This window comes from Oncorhynchus gorbuscha, linkage group LG08 (genome assembly GCF_021184085.1).
Source record: "Oncorhynchus gorbuscha isolate QuinsamMale2020 ecotype Even-year linkage group LG08, OgorEven_v1.0, whole genome shotgun sequence".
Taxonomy (NCBI): Eukaryota; Metazoa; Chordata; class Actinopteri; order Salmoniformes; family Salmonidae; genus Oncorhynchus; species Oncorhynchus gorbuscha.
Window position 1 is genome coordinate 240,058 of NC_060180.1, and position 12,924 is coordinate 252,981.

General features: G+C 50.6%; 1 protein-coding gene across 1 annotated transcript in view; it reads right to left on the reverse strand.

Annotated features, from left to right (window-relative positions):
• The window catches only part of LOC124041068 (ryanodine receptor 2-like), a gene marked incomplete at its 3' end in the record, with an annotated part of 293,761 nt that overhangs the window by 239,982 nt on the left and 40,855 nt on the right, over positions 1–12,924 (reverse strand). Inside the window, 1 exon segment of the mRNA XM_046358233.1 lies at positions 12,640–12,736. Coding sequence (XP_046214189.1) covers positions 12,640–12,736 — 97 coding nt within the window.

Consider the following 12,924-nt stretch of genomic DNA (forward strand, 5'->3'; position numbering starts at 1 on the left):
ACACACACACACACACACACACACACACATTGCGTACAAACATTACACTTTGGGTAAAAGGCAACTTTTATTCCTCTGTGTGAGAGCCCTTCATCCCAGCATGCTCTGCTGCATTGACGTCCTATCAAACACCAGAGGATCGATGATGTTTACCCTGCTGCTTTACGGACAGTCCTGATCCTACTGACAGTCCTGACCACACTGACAGTCCTGATCTCACTGACAGTCCTGACCACAGTCCTGATCACAGTCCTGATCACACTGACAGTCCTGACCACAGTCCTGACCACAGTCCTGATCACACTGACAGTCCTGACCACACTGACAGTCCTGATCACAGTCCTAACCACACTGACAGTCCTGATCTCACTGACAGTCCTGACCACACTGACAGTCCTGACCACACTGACAGTCCTGATCACACTGACAGTCCTGACCACACTGACAGTCCTGATCACACTGACAGTCCTGACCACACTGACAGTCCTGACCACAGTCCTGACCACAGTCCTGATCACACTGACAGTCCTGACCACACTGACAGTCCTGATCACAGTCCTAACCACACTGACAGTCCTGATCTCACTGACAGTCCTGACCACACTGACAGTCCTGACCACACTGACAGTCCTGATCACACTGACAGTCCTGACCACACTGACAGTCCTGATCACACTGACAGTCCTGATCACACTGACAGTCCTGACCACAGTCCTGACCACAGTCCTGATCACACTGACAGTCCTGACCACACTGACAGTCCTGATCACAGTCCTAACCACACTGACAGTCCTGATCTCACTGACAGTCCTGACCACACTGACAGTCCTGACCACACTGACAGTCCTGACCACAGTCCTGACCACAGTCCTGATCACACTGACAGTCCTGACCACACTGACAGTCCTGACCACACTGACAGTCCTGACCACAGTCCTGACCACAGTCCTGATCACACTGACAGTCCTGACCACACTGACAGTCCTGATCACAGTCCTAACCACACTGACAGTCCTGATCTCACTGACAGTCCTGACCACACTGACAGTCCTGACCACACTGACAGTCCTGATCACACTGACAGTCCTGACCACACTGACAGTCCTGATCACACTGACAGTCCTGATCACACTGACAGTCCTGACCACACTGACAGTCCTGATCACACTGACAGTCCTGATCACACTGACAGTCCTGATCACAGTCCTGACCACAGTCCTGATCACACTGACAGTCCTGACCACACTGACAGTCCTGATCCTACTGACAGTCCTGACCACACTGACAGTCCTGATCACAGTCCTGACCACAGTCCTGATCACACTGACAGTCCTGACCACAGTCCTGACCACACTGACAGTCCTGATCACACTGACAGTCCTGACCACACTGACAGTCCTGATCACACTGACAGTCCTGACCACACTGACAGTCCTGATCACACTGACAGTCCTGACCACAGTCCTGGTCACACTGACAGTCCTGACCACACTGACAGTCCTGATCACACTGACAGTCCTGATCACACTGACAGTCCTGACCACACTGACAGTCCTGATCACAGTCCTGATCACACTGACAGTCCTGACCACACTGACAGTCCTGATCACAGTCCTGATCACACTGACAGTCCTGATCGCACTGACAGTCCTGACCACACTGACAGTCCTGATCACAGTCCTGACCACACTGACAGTCCTGATCACACTGACAGTCCTGATCACACTGACAGTCCTGATCACAGTCCTGACCACAGTCCTGATCACACTGACAGTCCTGACCACACTGACAGTCCTGATCCTACTGACAGTCCTGACCACACTGACAGTCCTGATCACAGTCCTGATCACACTGACAGTCCTGACCACAGTCCTGACCACACTGACAGTCCTGATCACACTGACAGTCCTGACCACACTGACAGTCCTGATCACACTGACAGTCCTGACCACAGTCCTGGTCACACTGACAGTCCTGACCACACTGACAGTCCTGATCACACTGACAGTCCTGATCACACTGACAGTCCTGACCACACTGACAGTCCTGACCACACTGACAGTCCTGATCACAGTCCTGGCCACACTGACAGTCCTGATCACACTGACAGTCCTGACCACACTGACAGTCCTGACCACACTGACAGTCCTGACCACACTGACAGTCCTGATCACACTGACAGTCCTGACCACACTGACAGTCCTGACCACAGTCCTGACCACACTGACAGTCCTGACCACACTGACAGTCCTGACCACACTGACAGTCCTGATCACAGTCCTGACCACACTGACAGTCCTGACCACACTGACAGTCCTGACCACACTGACAGTCCTGATCAGGACTGTCAGTGTGGTCGGAGATCTTTGTGGGCTATACTCGGCCTTGTCTCAGGATGGTAAGTTGGTGGTTGTAGATTTCCCTCTAGTGGTGTGGGGGCTGTGCTTTGGCAAAGTGGGTGGGGTTATATCCTTCCTGTTTGGCCCTGTCCGGGGGTGTCCTCGGATGGGGCCACAGTGTCTCCTGACCCCTCCTGTCTCAGCCTCCAGTATTTATGCTGCAGTAGTTTATGTGTCGGGGGGCTAGGGTCAGTTTGTTTATCTGGAGTACTTCTCCTGTCCTATTCGGTGTCCTGTGTAAATCTAAGTGTGCGTTCTCTAATTCTCTCCTTCTCTCCTTCTTTCTCTCTCTCGGAGGACCTGAGCCCTAGAACCATGCCCCAGGACTACCTGACATGATGACTCCTTGCTGTCCCCAGTCCACCTGGCCATGCTGCTGCTCCAGTTTCAACTGGCCTGGGCCCTAGGACCATGTCCCAGGACTACCTGACATGAGGACTCCTTGCTGTCCCCAGTCCACCTGGCCATGCTCCTGCTCCAGTTTCAACTGTTCTGCCTTACTATTATTCAACCATGCTGGTCATTTATGAACATTTGAACATCTTGGCCACGTTCTGTTATAATCTCCACCCGGCACAGCCAGAAGAGGACTGGCCACCCCACATATGCTCTCTCTAATTCTCTCTTTCTTTCTCTCTCTCGGAGGACCTGAGCCCTAGGACCGTGCCCCAGGACTACCTGACATGATGGCTCCTTGCTGTCCCCAGTCCACCTGACTGTGCTGCTGCTCCAGTTTCAACTGTTCTGCCTTATTATTATTTGACCATGCTGGTCATTTATGAACATTTGAACATCTTGGTCATTTTCTGTTATAATCTCTACCCGGCACAGCCAGAAGAGGACTGGCCACCCCACATAGCCCGGTTCCTCTCTAGGTTTCTTCCTAGGTTTTGGCCTTTCTAGGGAGTTTTTCCTAGCCACCGTGCTTTTACACCTGCATTGTTTGCTGTTTGGGGTTTTAGGCTGGGTTTCTGTACAGCACTTTGAGATATCAGCTGATGTACGAAGGGCTATATAAATAAATTTGATTTGATTTGATTTGATTTGATCACACTGACAGTCCTGACCACACTGACAGTCCTGATCACACTGACAGTCCTGACCACAGTCCTGATCACACTGACAGTCCTGACCCTACTGACAGTCCTGATCACAATGACAGTCCTGATCACAATGACAGTCCTGATCACAATGACAGTCCTGATCTCACTGACAGTCCTGACCACAGTCCTGACCACACTGACAGTCCTGATCACACTGACAGTCCTGACCACACTGACAGTCCTGACCACACTGACAGTCCTGACCACACTGACAGTCCTGACCACAGTCCTGACCACACTGACAGTCCTGACCACACTGACAGTCCTGACCACACTGACAGTCCTGACCACAGTCCTGATCAGACTGACAGTCCTGATCACACTGACAGTCCTGACCACACTGACAGTCCTGACCACACTGACAGTCCTGACCACAGTCCTGACACTGACAGTCCTGATCACTGACAGTCCTGACCACACTGACAGTCCTGACCACACTGACAGTCCTGATCACACTGACAGTCCTGACCACACTGACAGTCCTGACCACAGTCCTGACCACACTGACAGTCCTGACCACACTGACAGTCCTGACCACACTGACAGTCCTGACCACAGTCCTGACCACACTGACAGTCCTGACCACACTGACAGTCCTGACCACAGTCCTGACCACACTGACAGTCCTGACCACACTGACAGTCCTGACCACAGTCCTGACCACACTGACAGTCCTGATCACACTGACAGTGACAGTCCTGACCACACTGACAGTCCTGACCACAGTCCTGACCACAGTCCTGATCACACTGACAGTCCTGACCACACTGACAGTCCTGATCACACTGACAGTCCTGACCACAGTCCTGATCACACTGACAGTCCTGACCCTACTGACAGTCCTGATCACAATGACAGTCCTGATCACAATGACAGTCCTGATCACAATGACAGTCCTGATCTCACTGACAGTCCTGACCACAGTCCTGACCACACTGACAGTCCTGACCACACTGACAGTCCTGATCACACTGACAGTCCTGATCACATCAACAGTCCTGATCTCACTGACAGTCCTGATCCTACTGACAGTCCTGATCCTACTGACAGTCCTGATCTCACTGACAGTCCTGACCACAGTCCTGATCACACTGACAGTCCTGATCACACTGACAGTCCTGATCACATCAACAGTCCTGATCACACTGACAGTCCTGATCCTACTGACAGTCCTGATCACACTGACAGTCCTGATCCTACTGACAGTCCTGATCACACTGACAGTCCTGATCACACTAACAGTCCTGATCACACTGACAGTCCTGACCACACTGACAGTCCTGACCACACTGACAGTCCTGATCACAGTCCTGACCACACTGACAGTCCTGACCACACTGACAGTCCTGACCACACTGACAGTCCTGATCACAGTCCTGACCACACTGACAGTCCTGACCACACTGACAGTCCTGACCACACTGACAGTCCTGATCACAGTCCTGACCACACTGACAGTCCTGATCACACTGACAGTCCTGACCACACTGACAGTCCTGATCAATCTGACAGTCCTGACCACACTGACAGTCCTGATCACACTGACAGTCCTGACCACAGTCCTGGTCACACTGACAGTCCTGACCACACTGACAGTCCTGATCACAGTCCTGACCACACTGACAGTCCTGATCACACTGACAGTCCTGACCACACTGACAGTCCTGATCAATCTGACAGTCCTGACCACACTGACAGTCCTGATCACACTGACAGTCCTGACCACAGTCCTGGTCACACTGACAGTCCTGACCACACTGACAGTCCTGATCACACTGACAGTCCTGACCACACTGACAGTCCTGACCACAGTCCTGACCACACTGACAGTCCTGACCACACTGACAGTCCTGACCACACTGACAGTCCTGACCACAGTCCTGACCACACTGACAGTCCTGACCACACTGACAGTCCTGACCACACTGACAGTCCTGACCACAGTCCTGACCATACTGACAGTCCTGATCACACTGACAGTCCTGACCACACTGACAGTCCTGATCACACTGACAGTCCTGACCACACTGACAGTCCTGACCACACTGACAGTCCTGACCACACTGACAGTCCTGACCACAGTCCTGACCACACTGACAGTCCTGACCACACTGACAGTCCTGACCACACTGACAGTCCTGACCACAGTCCTGATCAGACTGACAGTCCTGACCACACTGACAGTCCTGACCACACTGACAGTCCTGACCACACTGACAGTCCTGATCACAATCCTGATCACACTGACAGTCCTGACCACACTGACAGTCCTGATCACACTGACAGTCCTGACCACACTGACAGTCCTGACCACAGTCCTGACCACACTGACAGTCCTGACCACACTGACAGTCCTGACCACACTGACAGTCCTGACCACAGTCCTGACCACACTGACAGTCCTGATCACACTGACAGTCCTGACCACACTGACAGTCCTGATCACACTGACAGTCCTGACCACACTGACAGTCCTGACCACAGTCCTGACCACAGTCCTGATCACACTGACAGTCCTGACCACACTGACAGTCCTGATCACACTGACAGTCCTGACCACAGTCCTGATCACACTGACAGTCCTGACCCTACTGACAGTCCTGATCACAATGACAGTCCTGATCACAATGACAGTCCTGATCACAATGACAGTCCTGATCTCACTGACAGTCCTGACCACAGTCCTGACCACACTGACAGTCCTGACCACACTGACAGTCCTGATCACACTGACAGTCCTGATCACATCAACAGTCCTGATCTCACTGACAGTCCTGATCACACTGACAGTCCTGATCCTACTGACAGTCCTGATCTCACTGACAGTCCTGACCACAGTCCTGATCACACTGACAGTCCTGATCACACTGACAGTCCTGATCACATCAACAGTCCTGATCTCACTGACAGTCCTGATCACACTGACAGTCCTGATCACATCAACAGTCCTGATCACACTGACAGTCCTGATCACACTAACAGTCCTGATCACACTGACAGTCCTGACCACACTGACAGTCCTGACCACACTGACAGTCCTGACCACACTGACAGTCCTGATCACAGTCCTGACCACACTGACAGTCCTGACCACACTGACAGTCCTGACCACACTGACAGTCCTGATCACAGTCCTGACCACACTGACAGTCCTGACCACACTGACAGTCCTGACCACACTGACAGTCCTGATCACAGTCCTGACCACACTGACAGTCCTGATCACACTGACAGTCCTGATCACACTGACAGTCCTGACCACACTGACAGTCCTGACCACACTGACAGTCCTGATCAATCTGACAGTCCTGACCACACTGACAGTCCTGATCACACTGACAGTCCTGACCACAGTCCTGGTCACACTGACAGTCCTGACCACACTGACAGTCCTGATCACACTGACAGTCCTGACCACACTGACAGTCCTGACCACAGTCCTGACCACACTGACAGTCCTGACCACACTGACAGTCCTGACCACACTGACAGTCCTGACCACAGTCCTGACCACACTGACAGTCCTGACCACACTGACAGTCCTGACCACACTGACAGTCCTGACCACAGTCCTGATCAGACTGACAGTCCTGATCACACTGACAGTCCTGACCACACTGACAGTCCTGACCACACTGACAGTCCTGACCACACTGACAGTCCTGATCACAATCCTGATCACACTGACAGTCCTGACCACACTGACAGTCCTGATCACACTGACAGTCCTGACCACACTGACAGTCCTGACCACAGTCCTGACCACACTGACAGTCCTGACCACACTGACAGTCCTGACCACACTGACAGTCCTGACCACAGTCCTGACCACACTGACAGTCCTGATCACACTGACAGTCCTGACCACACTGACAGTCCTGATCACACTGACAGTCCTGACCACACTGACAGTCCTGACCACAGTCCTGACCACACTGACAGTCCTGATCACACTGACAGTCCTGACCACAGTCCTGATCAGACTGACAGTCCTGATCACACTGACAGTCCTGACCACACTGACAGTCCTGACCACACTGACAGTCCTGACCACACTGACAGTCCTGATCACAATCCTGATCACACTGACAGTCCTGACCACACTGACAGTCCTGATCACACTGACAGTCCTGACCACACTGACAGTCCTGACCACAGTCCTGACCACACTGACAGTCCTGATCACACTGACAGTCCTGACCACAGTCCTGACCACACTGACAGTCCTGATCACACTGACAGTCCTGACCACAGTCCTGATCAGACTGACAGTCCTGATCACACTGACAGTCCTGACCACACTGACAGTCCTGACCACACTGACAGTCCTGATCACAATCCTGATCACACTGACAGTCCTGACCACACTGACAGTCCTGATCACACTGACAGTCCTGACCACACTGACAGTCCTGACCACAGTCCTGACCACACTGACAGTCCTGATCACACTGACAGTCCTGACCACACTGACAGTCCTGATCACAATGACAGTCCTGACCACACTGACAGTCCTGATCACACTGACAGTCCTGATCTCACTGACAGTCCTGACCACACTGACAGTCCTGACCACACTGACAGTCCTGACCACACTGACAGTCCTGATCACACTGACAGTCCTGATCACAGTCCTGATCACACTGACAGTCCTGATCACAATGACAGTCCTGATCACACTGACAGTCCTGATCACACTGACAGTCCTGACCACACTGACAGTCCTAACCACAGTCCTGACCACACTGACAGTCCTAACCACAGTCCTGACCACACTGACAGTCCTGACCACACTGACAGTCCTGACCACACTGACAGTCCTAACCACAGTCCTGACCACACTGACAGTCCTGATCCTACTGACAGTCCTGACCTCACTGACAGTCCTAACCACAGTCCTGACCACACTGACAGTCCTAACCACAGTCCTGACCACACTGACAGTCCTAACCACAGTCCTGACCACACTGACAGTCCTGACCACACTGACAGTCCTGACCACACTGACAGTCCTGATCACAGTCCTGACCACAGTCCTGACCACACTGACAGTCCTAACCACAGTCCTGACCACACTGACAGTCCTGATCACAGTCCTGACCACACTGACAGTCCTGACCACACTGACAGTCCTGATCACACTGACAGTCCTGATCACACTGACAGTCCTAACCACAGTCCTGACCACACTGACAGTCCTGACCACACTGACAGTCCTAACCACAGTCCTGACCACACTGACAGTCCTGATCCTACTGACAGTCCTGACCACACTGACAGTCCTAACCACAGTCCTGACCACACTGACAGTCCTGACCACACTGACAGTCCTGACCACAGTCCTGACCACACTGACAGTCCACATCCTACTGACAGTCCTGACCACACTGACAGTCCTAACCACAGTCCTGACCACACTTACAGTCCTGACCACACTGACAGTCCTGACCACAGTCCTGACCACACTGACAGTCCTGATCACACTGACAGTCCTAACCACAGTCCTGACCACACTGACAGTCCTGATCACACTGACAGTCCTAACCACAGTCCTGACCACACTGACAGTCCTGACCACAGTCCTGACCACACTGACAGTCCTAACCACAGTCCTGACCACACTGACAGTCCTGACCACACTGACAGTCCTGACCACACTGACAGTCCTGACCACACTGACAGTCCTGATCACACTGACAGTCCTGATTACACTGACAGTCCTGACCACACTGACAGTCCTGATCACACTGACAGTCCTGATCACACTGACAGTCCTGATTACACTGACAGTCCTGACCACACTGACAGTCCTGATCCTACTGACAGTCCTTACCACACTGACAGTCCTGACCACAGTCCTGATCACACTGACAGTCCTGATCACACTGACAGTCCTGATTACACTGACAGTCCTGACCACACTGACAGTCCTGACCACACTGACAGTCCTGATCCTACTGACAGTCCTTACCACACTGACAGTCCTGACCACAGTCCTTACCACCCTGACAGTCCTGACCACACTGACAGTCTATACTGTGATGGTCTAGTTAAACCAGGCTATACTGTGATGGTCTGTTAAACCAGGCTATAATGTGATGGTCTAGTTAAACCAGGCTATACTGTGATGGTCTGTTAAACCAGGCTATACTGTGATGGTCTAGTTAAACCAGGCTATACTGTGATGGTCTAGTTAAACCAGGCTGTACTGTGATGGTCTGTTAAACCAGGCTATACTGTGATGGTCTAGTTAAACCAGGCTATACTGTGATGGTCTAGTTAAACCAGGCTATACTGTGATGGTCTAGTTAAACCAGGCTATACTGTGATGGTCTGTTAAACCAGGATATACTGTGATGGTCTAGTTAAACCAGGCTATAATGTGATGTTCTAGTTAAACCAGGCTGTACTGTGATGGTCTAGTTAAACCAGGCTGTAATGTGATGGTCTAGTTAAACCAGGCTGTACTGTGATGGTCTAGTTAAACCAGGCTATAATGTGGTCTAGTTAAACCAGGCTATACTGTGATGGTCTAGTTAAACCAGGCTGTACTGTGATGGTCTGTTAAACCAGGCTATACTGTGATGGTCTAGTTAAACCAGGCTATAATGTGATGGTCTAGTTAAACCAGGCTATACTGTGATGGTCTAGTTAAACCAGGCTATAATGTGATGGTCTAGTTAAACCAGGCTATACTGTGGTCTAGTTAAACCAGGCTATAATGTGATGGTCTAGTTAAACCAGGCTATAATGTGATGGTCTGTTAAACCAGGCTATAATGTGATGGTCTAGATAAACCAGGCTATAATGTGATGGTCTGTTAAACCAGGCTATAATGTGATGGTCTAGTTAAACCAGGCTATAATGTGATGGTCTAGTTAAACCAGGCTGTACTGTGATGGTCTAGTTAAACCAGGCTGTACTGTGATGGTCTAGTTAAACCAGGCTATAATGTGATGGTCTAGTTAAACCAGGCTGTACTGTGATGGTCTAGTTAAACCAGGCTATAATGTGATGGTCTAGTTAAACCAGGCTATAATGTGATGGTCTGTTAAACTATAGTTGCTGTAACTGTACAGTTGTGGCCAAAAGTTTTGAGAATGACACAAATATTAATTTCCACAAAGTTTGCTGCTTCAGTGTCTTTAGAAATTTTTGTCAGATGTTACTATGGAATACTGAAGTATAATTACAAGCATTTCATAGGCGTCAAAAGGCTTTTACTGACAATTACATGAAGTTGATGCAAAGAGTCAATATTTGCAGTGTTGACCCTTCTTTATCAAGACCTCTGCACTCTGCCCTGGCATGCTGTCAATTAACTTCTGGGCCACATCCTGACTGATGGCAGCCCATTCTTGCATAATCAATGCTTGTCAGATTGTCAGAATTTGTGGGATTTTGTTTGTCCACCTGCCTCTTGAGGATTGACCACAAGTTCTCAATGGGATTCAGGTCTGGGGAGTTTCCTGGCCATGGACCCAAAATATTGATGTTTTGTTCCCTGAGCCATGGACCCAAAATATTGATGTTTTGTTCCCTGAGCCACTTAGTTATCACTATTGCCTTATGGAAAGGTGCTCCATCATGCTGGAAAAGGCATTGTTCGTCACCAAACTGTTCCTGGATGGTTGGGAGAAGTTGCTCTCGGAGGATGTGCTGGTACCATTCTTTATTCATGGCTGTGTTCTTAGGCAAAATTGTGAGTGAGCCCAGTCCCTTGGCTGAGCAGTAACCCCACACATGAATGGTCTCAGGATGCTTTACTGTTGGCATGACACAGGACTGATGGTTGCGCTCACCTTGTCTTCTCCGGACAAGCTTTTCTCAGGATGCCCCAAACAATCGGAAAGGGATTCATCAGGGAAAATGTCTTTACCCCAGTCCTCAGCAGTCCAATCCCTGTACCTTTTGCAGAATATCAGTCTGTCCCTGATGTTTTTCCTGGAGAGAAGTGGCTTCTTTGCTGCTCTTCTTGACACCAGGCCATCCTCCAAAAGTCTTCGCCTCACTGTGCGTGCAGATGCACTCACACCTTCCTGCTGCCATTCCTGAGCAAGCTCTGTCCTTGGGGTGCCCAGATTCCGCAGCTGAATCAACTTTAAGAGACGGTCCTGGCGCTTGCTGGACTTTCTTGGGCGCCCTGAAGCCTTCTTCACAACAATTGAACCGCTCTCCTTGAAGTTCTTGATGATCCGATAAATGGTTGATTTAGGTGCAATCTTACTGGCAACAATATCCTTGCCTGTGAAGCCATTTTTGTGCAAAGCAATGATGACAGCACGTGTTTCCTTGCAGTTAACCATGGTTGACAGAGAAAGAACAATGATTCCAAGCACCACCCTCCTTTTGAAGCTTCCAGTCTGTTATTCAAACTCAATCAGCATGACAGAGTGATCTCCAGCCTTGTCCTCGTCAACAGTCACACCTGTGTTAACGAGATAATCACTGACATGATGTCAGCTGGTCCTTTTGTGGCAGGCCTAAAATGCAGTGGAAATGTTTTGGGGGGATTCAGTTCATTTGCATGGCAAACAGTGACTTTGCAATTAATTGCAATTCATCTGATCACACTTCATAACATTCTGGAGTATATACAAATTGCCATCATACAAACTGAGGCAGCAGACTTTGTGAAAATTAATATTTGTGTCATTCTCAAAACTTTTTGTCACGACTGTAGATCAGTTGGACAGCAGGTAACAGTCTATAGATACACAGAGGATTATAAATTATATGGTAAAGGACATTTCAAGGACTAGCGTCTGTCATCATAGATGAAGGATATCTCCCAGTCAACCACGTACCTGGGCTGCTCCTCCCCCCAACGTCTGTCATCATAGATGAAGGATATCTCCCAGTCAACCACGTACCTGGGCTACTCCTCCCCCCAACGTCTGTCATCATAGATGAAGGATATCTCCCAGTCAACCACGTACCTGGGCTACTCCTCCCCCCAACGTCTGTCATCATAGATGAAGGATATCTCCCAGTCAACCACGTACCTGGGCTATTCCTCCCCCCAACGTCTGTCTTCATAGATGAAGGATACTTCCCAGTCAACCACGTACCTGGGCTGCTCCTCCCCCCAACGTCTGTCATCATAGATGAAGGATATCTCCCAGTCAACCACGTACCTGCGCTGCTCCTCTCCATGTTCTCCCGACGGCACTGTCAGACATTCATCCATGTGACCATGGAGCAGCCTCAGCACGTCCCCGCCGATCATGAACCCTGCAGGGGGAGAGAGGAGAGGCATTAGAGAGAAACCCTGCAGGGGGAGAGAGGAGAGGCATTAGAGAGGAACCCTGCAGGGGGAGAGAGGAGAGGCATTAGAGAGGAACCCTGCAGGTGGAGAGAGGAGAGGCATTAGAGAGGAACCCTGCAGGGGGAGAGAGGAGAGGCATTAGAGAGGAACCCTA